The sequence below is a fragment of the Meriones unguiculatus genome, chromosome 2 (assembly GCF_030254825.1).
Source record: "Meriones unguiculatus strain TT.TT164.6M chromosome 2, Bangor_MerUng_6.1, whole genome shotgun sequence".
Classification (NCBI taxonomy): Eukaryota; Metazoa; Chordata; class Mammalia; order Rodentia; family Muridae; genus Meriones; species Meriones unguiculatus.
Genome location: NC_083350.1, coordinates 140,989,194 through 141,006,454, shown reverse-complemented (window position 1 = coordinate 141,006,454; position 17,261 = coordinate 140,989,194). Strand labels below are relative to the sequence as shown.

At 40.3% G+C, this 17,261-nt stretch overlaps 1 protein-coding gene across 3 annotated transcripts in view; it reads right to left on the bottom strand.

Annotated features, from left to right (window-relative positions):
- Positions 1–73: 73 nt before the first annotated feature.
- Positions 74–17,261, bottom strand: part of Mfn1 (mitofusin 1) — a 41,921-nt gene continuing 24,733 nt past the window's right edge. For 2 of the 3 annotated variants that reach the window (XM_021649930.2, XM_021649931.2), the window contains exons 10-18: positions 14,875–14,996; positions 13,372–13,498; positions 13,066–13,170; positions 12,629–12,731; positions 12,053–12,282; positions 8,524–8,676; positions 7,332–7,528; positions 4,334–4,468; positions 74–2,286 (exon numbers count right to left, since the gene is read on the bottom strand). In XM_021649930.2, the coding sequence (XP_021505605.1) occupies positions 2,208–2,286; positions 4,334–4,468; positions 7,332–7,528; positions 8,524–8,676; positions 12,053–12,282; positions 12,629–12,731; positions 13,066–13,170; positions 13,372–13,498; positions 14,875–14,996 (1,251 nt within the window). In that variant the 3' untranslated portion in view covers positions 74–2,207. Of the gene's footprint in view, positions 2,287–4,333; positions 4,469–7,327; positions 7,529–8,523; positions 8,677–12,052; positions 12,283–12,628; positions 12,732–13,065; positions 13,171–13,371; positions 13,499–14,874; positions 14,997–17,261 lie in introns of those variants that run through there. The other variant, XM_060378200.1, reaches the window with a different exon arrangement.

The following is a 17,261-nucleotide window of genomic DNA, read 5'->3' as shown; positions in this document are numbered from 1 at the left end:
CTGCCATGAAAATGACTGGGGGTGGGGCTGGGAAATTGAAACCACAAAGTCTAACTTTGAGATAAATACTACGTTTATCAACTAACAGGCAAATAGGTTTATTTTCATCTTGCAAGCTTGCATACTTATAAAAATCTTTTGTAAAAAGTTTAAGATCATACAAAGTTTACAAAATAATACTGTAAACATACACAGTATATCAAGTACAGTCCATGTGATGCATAGCCTAGCCACAGCTGCACTCCAGTCTGGTAGATAAGCTGGCATATCTCAACACTCCATTCTCTACACCCACAACTTTCTAACTTTACCAGCTGCAACGACACTCTTAACTAGTGATGGAAAGCATTCTGTACTGGAAACTCTGGTTCCCAGCCTCCAGAGTACACTGGGACAACCTGCAGGGCTTCTTGAAGCCTGCTGCAGAACCCAAACTGGATTTCAGATCTGTGTTGAGGCTTGAGAATCTACTTCTTACAAGTTTAAAAGTAATGTTGACATCCAGAGATCAGACAACCCAGAGAACTACACCGTAGCTCTCTTGCAAATTATGTGGCTAGAAGTTCAAGTGCTATGTGTGACTGTAACGTAGGTCAGCAGACCTCAATTTTAGATAGTAGTTCTTCATGCAATTTTCACTTAATCACACCTGGTTGCCTGCACCATTTGGGGGGTTAAAAATCAGCAATAAAAGGTAGTCACACTAAATTTGAATACTGCTGTCCAACACCCAATCTGTATAAAAATATAAGTAGTTCTGAAACATTTCTACAGTCTAAATAATGGTATATAATATTGTAATAGTCTTCAAATATGTTAAAAATAAGAGGTGTGCCTAGGGCTGGGGCATGGTAGTGCACGCCTTTAATCCCAGCACTGGGGAAGCAGAGGCAGGTGGATCTCTGTAAGTTCCAGGGTAGCCAAGGCTATACACAGAGAGACCCTATCTTAAAAAACAAAATACAAAAACAAAAAGAGGTGCACCTATTGTGAAGACAGACCCTTAGGAAAGAAATGCTGAAGGTTCAAGGAAGGAAAGGCCCCAACCAGAGAGGAGCTGGAGAGTTTGGTGGATCTCTTTCCCCTCTCCCTAGTGTTGCTGTATTGAATAAATATTTTTCAGCTTTCAGCCTGAATCGCTGACTTTCGACACCCCAGTGGAATGCAATGCTCCTGGGATGGCACTGCTGACTTCCTGGAAATGCTCACAGGTTAGCAGTTTACTTTTCAGTCAGGTCAGAGAAGCAACTTGCCTTGCTATGTAAAAGTATTTCCACACACATTGTCAATCAGCTTTTAATGCAGGGGCAGACACAATACCTGAACCATAAACATTTCACTAACCCAGAATGGAAGTTTTAATGGAGCCCCAAGAAATTAATGTAATTACAGTCAAAACCTCCAGAGGTGACAAGCCCAGTGCGTCAGTGAAACACCACCTAAAGATCCATTTGTCCCGGTCACGCCTACATGGTCATGTTACCACACTCCGTGCACACCCCTGTATCCTACCCTGGACATCTTCATCCCTTCAGACTTCCATTCCACTTCACACTTAGGCAGAAGTTGATGGACTCAAGGCTGAAAATGTTTCTAAAGAGACAGAGCAGGAACCCAGACCCAGATAGTTGATGCATGACTAGAATGACAGGCCTTTCTACTAGTTCACATCAGCTTTAATGGGATGAAAAGAAAGGGTAAAAACTGTTCAGTAGTGGTGATATCCTTGCTGTGAGGGAAAGTGATTGTAGGACCCGAGGAGTAGCCCAAACTTCCTGGTTTGAACAAACCAGCTCATAAACAAGTCCACGATTCCCATTAGAGAAGGCATCAGGAACTAGTACTGAGAAGGGATGAAAAGATCTCTAATTCCTGGATGCCAGGAAGCAGTTACTCGAAATCAAAGACAGAAAGCCTGGTTAAGAGCTAAAGGACCCATTCTTGGGCTGCACAGTTGGTTCCATGGTTTCTAAAGGAATTCATCATTTAACCCAAACAATTCAGTCTTTACTCCAAACTAAAGCAAATGACGAACCACAGCACTTCCAAAGGTGCAACCCCCCCGGGAAAGGTCATTACCACAACCTCTGCAAGGCATTGATACTCAGAGTTACTAATTCGAACTGTGGTCATGTCATAAAAACGACTCTCCCCATCTTCCAAGTCCACTTCCTCCTACAGTGCCGTCATCACAGCAGCCTCTGCTGTTAGGATTCTTCAGTGCTCGAATGTAGAAACTGCTTCGAAAAATTCTCCAGCTCACTTTCAAGTTGAACAGCTTTTTTTCTAATTAAAAGACAAGGAATAAAAACCAACTTAATTATCTCAACAGTCAAAGAGAAAAGTACATTCTTTCCAAACTTAGAAAGGGCTCTGTAAGCAGTTGTGATCACCCTTTCTGAAATTCATAAGTGGCTGTTACCGTGTGTGCTCCTGCTATGCTCACAGTGAACATGACCTCTGGTCTAGAGTTGTGGACTTCAATATCTAAGCAGCCTAACATTCGGCCTAAACAGGAGTCAAGCCTTAATTCACAGTCATGACTGACTTAAAACCGCCTTTAAATAAAGTGTAAAGTACTGAATGACTCACATACTACATGCAAAGAAGCTGGTAAAGATCACATTACAATCATACTTGATAAAATCGAATTGCCTATGAGGAAACCCTGACTGAGTTGCCAGCCACAGATCTATGCAACACACACAGCTAGGGATGTACTCACAGAAAACAGACTATCTGGAGAGAAAAAGGGGGTCTGTTTTGATGTCTCTGAAGGTCACAGAAGTGAAATGTACATAATATTCCTGAACCACTGGGCAAGAGGGCTGAGCCTAAGTTTATAATTATGATTCCAACAGTCATGCGTTGGTAGGCTAGACTAGTTTCTCAGATGAGCATCAGACACCACCGCTTAATGGCACTGTGAGCTTCACAGAGTAGACATACTTAAAGGCCACAGCCGCCTCCACACCTCGGCTCTGTGACAGTAGTCTCTCAGAGTCTACTGTCGCTGGGTTGGAATCCTGCTTGGCATGTGAACACTATACCCAGTTTAAACAGAGTGGAATTCATAAAAACAAACAGGTGAGTCCTGTGATGCACTGCACCCTTTGTGAAGGCTCTAGCACTGTTCAGGTCATGAGGACAGCCCTCCATGCTGCACACACTGATGTGGAGCTATGGGCAGGGCAGAATTAGCAGTGTTACTCAGATGCTGCTCAGCAACACTCCAAGGCATGCTGGCCAGCAGCTCATGGTGAGAGAGGGAAGAACAGAGCTGACAAGTGAGATCTAATGGTGATACTTCCACTCCTGTCCTTCCAGAGGACCCATGATAAACCACAGGAGAGCAGAAGTCCTTTTTCTCAGGACTCCTGCATTGCCACAGCTTCAAACACAAGTGTCCTCAGGCATCAGAAAGAACAGAGGCTAGTTTGGGGGCTTTTCTGTTGTTTGATTCAGGTCTCATGTAGTCTAGGCTGACCCTGAACTTGCTATGTACCCAAGGATGACTTTGAACCTACCCCTAACTCCTAAGTGGTAGGCACCCAGGTGTATGCCACAATGCCCAAATGTCATTTTTAATGATTGAATTTCCCTTCTACAAGAGAACTAGCCTAGCCTAACAGAGAGTAAAAGTCCTGTAAATTTTCTTTTAATTCAAATGAACTGTCCTACTGCAACTGGCTTCCCTGACATTCCAGAGCATAAGGAATTAAACATGGACATTCATTTCCTTTTTAAAAAGATTTCTTTTTCCTTTAAGTGTTTTTCTTACGTGTACGTATATGCACCATTTGCATGCCTGGTGCCAACAGAAGCCAAGAGAGAGCATGGAATCTCTTGGAACTGGAGTTACAGATAGCTGCTAGATGTCCTTTGCCATATAAAGGTTTTTCAGCCCTTCCCCCCCCCCCGCCAAGGCTTTTCCATTTTATGAGGTCCCTGTGGATGCTGGGAGCCAAACACAAGTAGGGGTCCTCTGCAAAAGTAGAAATGCTCTTAAATGCTGAGCCATCTCTCCAGCCCCAAATATGGAAATTCTTAATTTAAAACAACATACAAAATTAACTTCCGAGTTCTTTTACAAAGCCATTAGTGAGTCCATATAAATGCATTTTGGATATGAGATAAAATTAGATATTCATGTTACTGAGGGTGAAAAAGTTTACCTTAAGCCAGGAGGTAAGGGACACACCTTTAATCCCAGCGCTCTATAAGTTCGAGGCTCTAGCCTGGTCTACAGAGTGAGTTCCAGGACAGTGAGGACTTCACGAGAAACCCTATCTCAAAAAAACTCACAAACAACAAAACCAACGAAAAAGTTTACCTTAAGAGTTTTGAGTTGTTTTGTATTTTCTCCAGTTGATCTATTTCTTTGGATAATCTAGCAATTTCTTCTTCCAGGTGTTTTTGAGTAACATCAACTTGTTGGCACAGTCGAGCAAAAGTAGTAGCCATTTCTCTAAAAGAAAAAAAAAATTACCAATGTTTTCTAAAACAAACACATATTAAAGAGAAAAACTTTTTTGTTTGTTTCAAGATAGGATTTCTCTATGCAGCCCTAGCTGTCCTACAACTCAGACCAGGCTGGCCATAAACTCAGAGATCTGCCTGCCTCTGCTTCTGGAGCACTGAGATTAAAGGCGTGTGCTACCACACCCAGTCAAAGAGAAAAACTTTAATAGTAGCTTGGCCATGAGGCTAGCACAGCACCTATAGACTTATTGTAACTATAGACTCCTTTACTTGGCTTCAAGACAACATGCCCATAGACTGAGCTACTGCTGCCATGGGCTGTGAAATGCTAAAACTGATAGAAGAAAAAATGAGGCAGCACTCAGAAGACAGAGGTTCAGGAAAGGACTTTCTGAACAGAAGTCCATTAGCTCAGGAATGAAGGCCACAACTTACAAATGGAACCTCATAAAACTGAAGAGCCTCTTCAGCAAAGGACAAAATCAACTGAGTGAAGAGACCCCTGGAGTGGGACTGAATCTTTGCCACATATGAATCTGGCAGAGGATTAACATCCAGAATTTTTTGTCAAAAGACAAAGACGACAAAAAAAAAAAAAAATCAAAAAACCACCCAATTAAAAAAAAAATGGGGTTTGAATCTGAGCATAGTCCTCAAAAGAAGAAATATGGATAAGAAATATCTCAAAAGAAATTCTATATCCTTAACAAGCAGAGAACTGCAAATCAGAACCACTTTGAGGTTTCATTTCACTTAAGTCAGATTAGCTGAGGTCAAGAAAACGAGTGAGAACAAATGCCGGAAAGGATGGGGTAAAAAACTTCATCCACTGTTGGTAGAATTGCAAACTGGTGCAGCCACTGGAATCAGTGCAAAGAATTCTCAAAAACTAAAAGTAGAAGCTCCATACGAGCCAGCTGTCCTACTCCTTGGCAAATGCCCAAAGGACTCAATCTATTCCACAGATGTCAGCCCCAACTATGATACCCAGCAAAATGTTTAATCACTGTAGAGGGGGAAAACCAGATAATCCATGATAAAAACAAATTGAAACAGTACCTGTCCACAAATCCAGCCCTACAATAGATACTAGAAGGAAAACTCCAACCCAAGGAGGCCAACACAGGAAAACAAAGGTAATAAATAACCCCACATCAGCAAAACCAAAAGGTAAACACTCTCACACACACTCTCTACCACCACCAACATCAAATTAACAGGAAGTAACAAACACTGGTCATTAATATTTCTCAACATCAATGTCCTCAACTCCCCAATAAAAAGACACAGGTTATCAGAATGGATGTGAAAACAAGACCCATCTTTCTGCTTCATACATGAAACATACCTCAGCAATAAAGTTAAATATTACCTCAGCATAAGGTGCTCAAAAAGGTTTTCTAAGCAAACGGATCCAATAAGTAAGCTGGAGTAGCCATTCTATTAACTAATAAAACAGACTTTCAACCAGAATTGTTCAAAAGAGATGAGGAAGGACATCGAGATATCTCAATTCCGAATGTCTATGCCCCAAATGCTTCATACAAGAATCATTACTAAAGCTTAAATCACACATTGAACCCCACACATTAATATTGGGAGATTTCAACACCCCACTCACTCCAATGGACAGATCAAGACACTAAATGGGAAAATACTAAAATTAACAAATACATGAATCAAATGGGCCTAACATATCTTCAGAGCATTTCACCCAAACACAAGAGAATATACCTTTTTCTCAGGACCTCATGGAGCCTTCTCAAAAACTGACCATATACTCATCACAAAGCAAGCCTTCAAAAGATATAAGATTGAAATAATACCCTGTATCTTATCAGACCACCATGGATTAAAGCTAGAATTCAACAACAACAGAAACAACAAAAAGCTCACAGACTCAGGGAAACTGAACAACTCCGTACTCAATGATCACTGAGTCAAGGAAGAAATAAATTAAAGACTTTCTAGTCTCTATTTATATTCAATTAAAATGAAGACACAACATACCCAAATTTATGGGACACAATGAAAGCAGTGGTAAGAGGAAAGTTCATAGCACTAAGAGCCTTCATAAAGAAATTGGAGAAAGTATACCTGAAAACTCTAGAACAGAAGGAAGCAGACACACCAAAGAGGAGCTGATGACAGAAAATAATCAAACTCTGAAATCAATAAATTGGAAACAAAGAGTATAATATTTTAAAAAAAAAAAAATCAATGAAACCAAAAGCTGATTCTTTGAGAAAATCAACAAGATAAACAAACCCTTAGCCAAACTAACTAAAAGGCAGAGGGAAAGTATCCAAATTAACAGAATCAGAAGAAAAGGGAGACATAACAACAGACACTGAGGAAATCAAAAAGAATCATTAGGTCTTGTTGCAAAAGACTGTATTGCACAAAATTGGAAAATCTAAAGGAAATGGATGATTTTCTTGATAGATTCACCTACCAAAGTTAAATCAAGATCAGGCAGGAGGACCATGAGTTAGAAGCCAGCCTGGGCTTCAATAAGACCCTGTCTTAACAAAACAAAAAGAAACAAACAAAACCATCAGAAATCTGTCCACAAATGAGCACACTTAATAAATTCTAAAAAATTCAGTGTTTAAGATGAAGGAACCACAGTATCCTAACAAGGTCATAACTTAGGTCAGCTAAAGAACTATTTGTTACAATCCCTCCTGCCTTCTAAAGGGTTCCCATACATCAAGTTCCAAATGTTCAAATTTAATCTACCAGGGAACAAGAAGAGGAGTGATGAGAAGTGGAAGCAGAGGTGATGATTATACACACATCCATGACCTTCAGTGGACTTCCCATGCAAGACACACATTCCCACTTACTGCTGTACTTGGTGGCTGCAGTTTGCACTTGTGAAGCTCACAATCATCTGCAGTTTTTCAGTTGCATAGTTTACAAACTGCTGCTTAAATGCTCTCTCCTTCGCACGGGTGGTCCAGGTCAGCCTCTCATAAAGGTACAAAGCTCCGTACATACTTAAGGAAACAGAGATGAGTTTCCAGCCCACTGTTTTCCAAATCTGTAAGATAAAGTCATAGCTCACTGTGAGGAGGAAACACACTGGGAGGGAACACACAGTGACAGATATTGTGACTGTGGAAGCCAGCGCAATGGCACATGTCTATAACCCCAGCACTCAGGAGGCAGAGGGAGAGGTAGGTGGATCTCTATGAGCTTGAGGCCAGCCTGGTCTACAAAGAGTTCCAAAACAGCAGGGCTGTTACACAGAGAAACTCTGTCTCAAAAAACCAAAAGACAAAAATCAAAAAGAAATCTGGTATAAAAAATTATCAGGATGGACTTTTACAGCATGCCATATTTGGTAGGCTGGATCAAGCTCTATCTTGCTTGCTCTTTAATAAAGATTTTATTTTTCATATGCCTAAGTGTTCTGCCTGAATGAATACACGTGTGCCAGGTGCGTGAGTAGTGCCTATGGAGGCCAGGAGAGGGCATCATGACCTCTGGAACTAGAATTACAAATGGCTGAGTTGCCAAGTGGGTGCTGGCAACCAACAGGGGTCCTCTGGAAGAGCAGCCAGTGCTCTTTACCATCTCTCCCAACTTGGTAATACCTCAAAAACAAACAATAACAAAAACAAAAACAAAAAACAAAAAAAAAAAAAAAAGAAATTACCTGAGTTTGAATGATTACGACCCTATCCCTACTGGATCTTTCTTATTTTATTTTGCCAATATATAAATAACACTTATTTGTGTGCTGTGATGACAAAATAGGTAATTTTATTAAAATCCAGATAAGGATATACATGTAATTCAGTGGTGTAGTGCCTACTTGGCATGTCCAAGACTCTGAGTACTGCTCTCAGAAAAACATCCTAAAATTACATGGTGCGGGGGGGGGGGGGGGGTGGGGGGGAGACAGAGAGAGAATGTGTGTAAAGATAAGTTACAGGTGTAAATTCTCAAGTTGCTACTTTTAACCCACAGATCCTCAGAGTTTGGCAGTTCCTGAGAACATGACCACAACTTTATTAAAGTACTGTTTCTTACCACTCCCCCAACAACTATGATGCCCATGGAGGTTCTGGATGTGAGTGACGCCAAGCCTGTGATCAAGGTGACCATTAACTCTTCCTGTGCTGCATTATCCGGCGAAGCTGGGTTAGGAGGAGCAGTAGGAGTCGACGCTAAAGACCTGGGGAGCTGATGGATTTAGGAGAAAAAAACAAAACAGTTACATTTATAAAGCTGTTTGTTTCTAAAAATTAAAGCAAAGTATGGAGGAAAAGATTCTAAATAATGAGCCTAGCACAAATACATGCAGAAAATAAAAATACACTGAAAGTTCTTTTTGGGGAGAAGTGGGCTGACAATGTCTGGCAAGGTTGCCCAGGCTAGCCTGGGACTCAAACTCAAAACTGTTCAGCCTCAGCTATCGGACTGCTGAGGTCTGATATGCACATCTTCACAAGAATTCTGTTCTATGATGTAGGCTAATGATAGAAAGAACAATACATTTAATAGTAAATCAACAGGAGTTGAATCTTTTTTTTTTAATTAACTTTTCTTATTTTTAATTATGTGTGTGCGTGTGCAGTATGCCAAGGCTAGAGGTGCTGGATCCACTGGAACTGGAGCTACGGGCAATTGTGAGCTGCCACGGGGGTGCTCAGAACTCTGGAAAAGTAGTAAGCACCCTGAACCACTGAGCCATCTTTCCAGCTAATTCCACCTCCCAGGAGTTAAAGGTGTAGCACAGTAGGAGACTGTGTGCTTAGCACACGTAACGCCTTGGCTTACATTTCTATCATTGAAACACACAGACATACATGAAATCAAAAGCATAATCATTAAAACAAGCAAAATGCCTGGGAAAGTTAAACTTGAAAATTAAAACCTGGGGCTAGTGAGATGGCTCAGTAGGTAAAATGCTTTTAGCCAAGCCTGGTCATCTGAGTTTGATCCTCAGAACTCACACAGTGAAAGGAGAGAACCAATATCTAAGTTACCCTTTGCTCTCCACACTCATATCATCATGTCTGATCCTCTAAGACACACAATAATTCAATAAATAAATGTGATAAGACATTTAAAAAATAAAGAAACCTTTTATCTGGGTGTGGTGACTCATACCTGCAGTTCTAACGTTTGGGAAGTTGAGGGAGGGGAATTGTTATAAGAGCACTGACCTACATAGGCCAGCCAGATTATTCGGAGACCTTGTCCAAACTAAAACAAAAACTACCACAACACACCAACCTTTTAAATCTCAAAGCATACCAAAGAAGATTGAAAGATAAGCCACATACTAGAAGAATGTATTTGGACATCACCTATCTGTAAAGTAAATTTGCATGCAGAAGACAGAAAGAATCCCTAAAACTTAATATCGGCAAACTAGTACAACTAAAACATAAATAAAAATGTTTCTCAAAAGAAGGACACAAAGGGTTTATTTAATAAGCATATGAGAAGGTGTTCAAAATCAGTCATTAGGTAAATATAAATCACCATGAGATAGCAGTTCACACTCACCAGGATAAGATAAACAATAATAGGGACTGTCAAGTACATCTAGAAAACTAGAGCCTTCACAGTGCTGGCTAGCAGGATGAAAATAATATGACAACTTTGGAAAATAATTTGGCAGATCCTCAGAAAAATAAACATAAAAGCCAGGTGTGGTGTGATGCTCACCTGTGATTCCAATGCTCAAGAGGCTGAGATAGGAGGGTCATTAAGTCTGAGGCCAGTCTGAGCTAGAAAGCAAGATAGTGTCTAAATACCTAAAATAGCAGGGCATGGTGGCACAGGTTTGTAGTCTCAGCACTTGGTAGGTAAAGGCAGGAAGAGCATACAGCCAAGGACAGGGACAGACAAACAGAAAGACACGGACACACACATACACACAGCAGGAAAGAAGAAAGAAAAAAGGAAGGAAGGAGGTAGGAAGAAAAAAAGAGAATTCTAATAAAAGAAAGTTCCCCTCAAGTTAAAAAATGTTATTAATTTTTAAATTTAATTTTATTTATATATTTATTTATTATAATTTATTCATTTTGTATCCCTGCTGCAGCCCCCTCCCTCATCTACTCCCTCTTCTTCCCTTAGGTCCTTTCCCTAGTCCCCTAATAGGGGAGGACCTCCTCCGCTTCTATCTTACCCTAGCTTATCAGTTCTCATCAAGGTTGGCTGCATCATCTTCGTCTGTGGCCTGGCAAGGCTGCAGAGGGAGCAGGGGGATCACCTGGGGGAGGTGATCAAAGAGCCGGCCACTAAGTTTATGTCAGAGACAGCCCCTGCTCCCCTTACTAGGAAACCCACTTGGAAACTGAACAGCCAATGGGCTTCCTTTGAACAGGGGATCTAGGTCCTCTCCATGCATGGTCCTTAGTTGGAGTACTGGTCTCTGCAGGACCCCCTGGACCCAGGTATTTTGGCTCTGTTGTTGTTCTTGTGGAGTTTCTGTCCCCTCCAGGTCTTTCTATCTCTCTCTTCTTCCATGAGGATTCTGGCACTCTGGCCAAAGTTTGGCTATGAGGCTTAGCATCTCCTTTGATACCCTGGTGGGTAGTCTTTCAGAGTTCCTCTGCGGAAGGCTCCTGTCCTGTTCCTTGTCTTCTATTTCCATTGTCTATCCTGTTTGCCCTTCTGAATGAGGATTAAGCATCTTCCCTACGGTCCTCCTTGTTGTTTAGCTTCTTTAGGACTATAGATTTTAGTATGTTTATCCTATATTATATGGCTAATATCCACTTGTGAGTATATAGCATTTGTGTCTTTCTGCATCTGGGTTCCTCACTCTATTTTTAATTATGTATATATGGGAGAGCATGTGTACATAGGCGCAGGTGCCTATAAACTCCACAAGAGGGTATCAGATCCCCTGAGGCTGCAGTTACAACACTCAAAGTAGGTGAGAGCACAAAGTGCTTTTAACTGCTGAGCCAGCTCTCCAGCATCTGGGATGATTTTATAATCTATAAATTTTCTCAAAAATTTTAAAACAAAATTTATTTTTTAAGAAAATACAAGTTTGAGCCAGGCATGGTAGTGCACGCCTTTAATCCCAGCACACAAGGAGGCAGGCACAGTTCAAGGCCAGCCTGGTCTACAAAGTGAGTCCAGGACAGCCAAGGCTACACAGAGAAACCCTGTCTCAATAAAACCAAAAAGAAGAAGAAGGAGCAGGAGGAGGGGGAGGAAGAAGGAAGAAGAAAGAAGAAGAGGAGGAGGAAGAAGAGGAGAAAATATAAGTTTCTTGAGCCATAAAGAAAGAAGAGAGGTAAAGACACTCTCTGCAAAGCCTGGTATCCTTGAATTCAAGCCCCAGATGGGAAGCAGAAAACTAACTTCCACATGTCCTCTGATCTTCACACATGGCACATACATGCACATATACACAAATAAATAAACAGAAAACAGTTTCAAAACTGAATGTAGAACCATCTATAGCATATGCAGTATTAATGGACAAACAAAACCCAATTTAGAAGAAGCTTTATGAGCCAGACATAAGCACATAAATAGGCAGATTCAAGTAAGCCACGAGCTATAACTGAAGAATAAAGACACATACCTGAAAGACAGGCTCTGACAGCCCAAGCAGCACCCTTTGCGCATTCGTGGAACCCAGGAATCGATGCACAAGGGAAGACCAGCCCAGGGAAAATCTAAACACAATGTCCTCTTGAAAATCTGAACATAGTTTGTGGCAATTGAGATCATAGCTGAGATCAAACTTTTTGCATGGGATTAGTGTATGAAGTTTATTCTGTATGCCAGCTGGAAGTAATGGCTTCAGGTTTTCTGGGGGAAAAAAAGATTATATTTATTTTTAACAAACAGTAGTCGGGCATGGTGGCCCATGCCTTTAATCCCAGCACTCAAGAGGCAGAGGCAGGCTGATCTAGGCCAGCCTGGCCAAGAGAGACAGACACACAGAGAGAGAGTTAGTTCCAGGACAGCCAGAGCTACGTAGAGAAACCCTGTCTCAGGGGGGAAAAACAGTAGTACATAATGTTTTTCCTTTCAAGCAATGCACTCAAATGAAAACAGCCCTCTATTAAAGAAGTGGGAAAGAGGGAAAGGAGGAGAAATGGACAGAGGGAAGGAGGGAAGCAGGCTACACGTGACCTGTAGACATGAACATTACCGATAATTTCTTGTTGAGACTGAAGCATGGAGGCATTGACTTCATTGGTACACCTATCAGCCAAATTTCTTCCCATACCATCTTCTATGTGTTTATTTAATTCCTGTCAATAATGATTGTAAATGGCTATGTTATTTTTTCCATCGACAGTAGGTAGAGTTTTTAAAGACTGTCATAATGACCTTCATTTGGGTAGGTGCTGGCAACTGAACCAGGAGCTTCACACTTACTAAGCACATGCTTGATCACTGAGCTCCATCCCCAGTCACTCTGCAATGTTACATGTGAGACAGTCTGCATTTGCTACCAGAGTACAGCTGTCACCATCTATTCTGACTGCCAAGAATGCACTGAAGTGGCCGAGTCACTAAACACACCAATAGAGAACAGAGCAAGAAAGCAACCTCAGAATGAATGGTTCGATGACTTTAACTTACACTCTTATACACTTTCAGTACACTGGGGGTAGGATGAAACTCAGAACAAAACTCATCAACCAAAACAGACAGTCGACAAATTTCATCTGTCATTGCACAAGAAACCTGAAAACATTAAAAAACTCAGAGTTAAACATTAAAGAAATTCACAACCAGCCGGGGGCACAAAACAAAACACACCCTCCAATACATAAGATAAAAATTAAAAAAGATTAGCAACTATTCAGAATATAAAATCAAGGGACAGACAGCACTGGCACTAATACATACTGCTGCTTCCAGACATGGTAACCAGACTCCTGTTACCTTGTTTGCCACTTCCTCGGTGACCTCCTTGATTTTCTTCTTAACATCCAGTGTTAAAAGGTTCATCTGGTTTCGGATAAAGTCCAGTCTGTCGATTTGGTCTTCCCTCTCTTCCATTGAATAAACCCTATTTTATTACGAACAGTGATTAATATTTTGGTCATGTTAAAGCCCTAAAGCAATTACTTAAGCTTCATTTATATTTGGAACCATTAACTAGCATGACATAAGAAAAAAAGAAATCTTGTATTCGGAGTCTGAAAGGACTATAATCGCATTTCATTTGACAAGTCCTTCATATAGAAGGCTTAATATAATGACCTTGACTCTCTCACATTACCTGCATCCTACAAAAAAATTTAAGGATTCTAAGTTTCCACACATAACAATTAAAACAGGAACTCAACAGAAATTCAGTTAATAAAGAAGCGGAGCAAACAGTGCAGTGGGAGCCAAAGGCTCTTGTTATAAACACACACTATAAAGAGTAGGTACAAAAGAGATGGTGTGGACCACAAAGCCTCGAGTATCTACTAGCTGACTCCCTGTGTGAGGTCTGCAGAGTCCTGAAGAGCAGGAAAACTAGGACCTGAGAGCGTTTTAAGAAAGTCAGCAGCATTAGTTTCCAGGACACGGCCCTCAAATCACATCTTTGTGTCATGTTTGGTTCAATATCCTAAAGTTCTAAAAGATGAAGTTGGTTGAGTAGATTCTATGGAGGTGTTCTCAGCAAAAATACTTTCAAATTTTCAAATTTAAGGGCTAGGGCGGTAGCCCAGTGGCAGAGGGCTTGTAAACCAACCGATCAAACCTTCAGTTCTAGCCAGGCTTAGTGGAAAGCTTATAATCCCTGTGGTTGGGAAGCTGACCCATGATAGCTTTATCCTAGCCTCTATCTCAAAACATTCTTCAATTTTACTCCATCTTGACTAAATCTTTGATGCTATCTACACTTCCATGAACTTGATTAAGCTTGCTAAGGTGTCATGAGACCTAATATCATTACATTTGTCACATCTAACAACATCTTGGTCTTTATTTGCAAGTGTGCCAAGTTTTATCCTTGTTTTTAAATGATAAGATGGCCTCAACCCGCTGTGGTTAAAGGTGTGTGCTATCTGGGAAAGCTGCACTGTTTCAGTACCTTTACATATTATTTCCAAGTTTACAGAAGAGGGGCTGTGAATTCTAAGTGTAAACAGGGCATCACCTGGTTTGGATTCTTCAAAAGACTCTGCTTGAAGACCAGTCTTCCTCTGCCATGAAGACACTCTAAAGCTACTCACATTTTAAAGTCATAATTCATACACAGCCATCCAGGGAAGGTCACAAAATTAATAAATAATCATCTTCCAATATTCATTTAGAAACACACAAGCAGGCACTAGTAACATCACAAAACTGGTCTTGGTGCCACAGTATTCCTCACACCATTTCAATCCTCAGCCCTAGAGCCCATACACAAGGGAAGTAACATCCAGTCATAAAAAGGGGGATGCCTACCTCTTCTCTGCTGCTGCCACGTTTACTGAGTCCAGTATGTTTTTCACAGTGTCTAGTATCTGTTTAGCTCTGATAGTGTGCTGTTCAAACTTTGTTTTCACTGCTGACTGCGAGATACACTCCTGCGAGGAGCCCAAGCCATAACACATTACTGCAATTCCATCCCAACACTTTCAGGAATTCAAACACAAAAACTTGCTGATTTAACTTAAACCAAAACCAATAAATAAATAAAACTGAATAATGAAACACAACTTAAAATTTCAAAGATTAAGCAAACTCAAAAGTTAGACTGTAACAGCAAGTTTACATTTTTGTGAATCCTCACACAGTAATGTGCAGTGGGCTGACTATGTAACAAACAGAAAAGAACAAATGGCACTTTTCTCAAGATCACAGATGCCCCGTGAGAATTACCCATCTGACTTCTAGTCCATTTATCTGTTTTAACTATGTCTACTTGTAACATATAATCAAATAAAGTCTGAGTTTTAGAATTCTTTGTGGTACTTTAGAACTCTTATTTTAAAATGACTTAGATAACATGATGATATACATAAGGTTACTGAAAAGAATATCTAAGAATATATGAGCAGTTAAAATCATCATTAACCACTTAAATACTTTAAAATACATATACAGAACCACATGCAACTACCTCAAAGACCAAGAAACCACAGCACAGTGCACATGCCCTACGGCCACTGAGCTTGACTGTCTTACCCTCAAGGGAACTGTGGCTGGAATCAGTCAGTGTCTCCTAAGTGGCTCCTCCCCAGACCTTCCTCCCTCTTTTTCTTTTTGGTTTCTTTTGTTCCAATTTGTTTTAGTGTATGTTTGGTTTTTTGAAGGTTTCCCTCTATAGCCCATGCTGACCTCTAAATCACAGCAACCCTCCAGCCTCAGCCTCCCAAGTGCTGTGATTATAGGCATGAACCACTATTTCTTGCTCTTCCTGCTTGTTTTTAGATAAAAATTTTATATATAACCCAGGTTCTTGAAACTTTATGTAACAGTCTGGACCTAAAATTAAATGTCAGGTATGTGCCACTACACCCAGCAATGTGTTTTGTTTTGTTTTTAACTAGAATATGTCAGAATGTATCACACATATTTGATTCATGAAATTCTGTTTCAATTTTTAACATGTATAATATACTTCATAATTTTTAATGATTTATCATCAAAAGTTAATAAAATTGCTACAACTAGCCTCATTTAATTCTACAATCATTTGTTTATTTGGGTCATACAATCCTTCCGTGATTCTATGAATCCACTGTTTTGTATATATATGCTAATACAACCTGTGGTAATTACTTCCTTAACCTCACTACTGTTCTGTCCCATGAGCAGCTTTCAAGCTTCTTTAAAAGCTGTTTATTCAATACTCTGGTTCTGTGTTTGAAATTACCTGTTTGTTCATGTTCATTGAATGTATTATTCACAACCTGTGTTAAGTCTCTTAAAATTACCTGTGTGCCTCACTCAGAAAAACCTATACTCTTGCTCTGTAGCCCTTTCTTCAATATTCTGTTTGAGGTATGGAAAACAGAACAAGTCCTTTCTTTAGGCAGAGGACATAAGGACAATTCATTTAGTCAACAGCTTATAATGAAAGCTACTCTTCCCCCAATTCAGCTAGCTGTACTTTTTCTCATGAAATTCACTTAAACATCACTCATTCTTACTAAACTTACTGACAGCAAGTTGCTGCATTCCTGCTCTGAGCCTAAAGCAGAGAATCTCTAGATACATCCTTCATTAGAACTTCTAGCCAGCTGTAAGCAGCTGACTTATAAGCTACTGAATTTTAAATGGCCAAACTCAGCTTTATTTTAAATGACTATAGTGCCAGTTTCCATAAAATTATAACAAACGCATAAAAGTAATCTTAAGAGAAGTTAAAAGGAATGTTCCTCGATGAAGCAGATCTAGATGTCAGCAATGAAGACCCAGTGCACAGAAGACAGCACAGTGTTAGAGCTGGACTAGACGGAGTGAAGAGGACTCCATGCAGCCAGGCACAGGAGGCACTGACTCAAAGTCATGCAAGAGTGAGCAAATACAAAGATGAAAGGAAGCCCCTTCCCTCAGTATCTGAAGGAGCATCCCAGGAAAGTCCTTACACTCTTGAACAAATGAATTTTGTGCTTGGAGCACACAAGTGCACACTTTGCAGAGTTACTTTATCAGGAACTCTGTAACTTTGCAAGAGATTTAAAAATACTGACCAAACTGTTATTAATTCTATCTTGTCATAATATCCTATACTTTCAAATTTAAAAACCGAGAACAAAATGAGAAGCACAGATCAATTAGTTTTCTGATTTCTTATAAACATCTAAAGAAATCAGCTCATTAATTATATATAATCACAAACAACC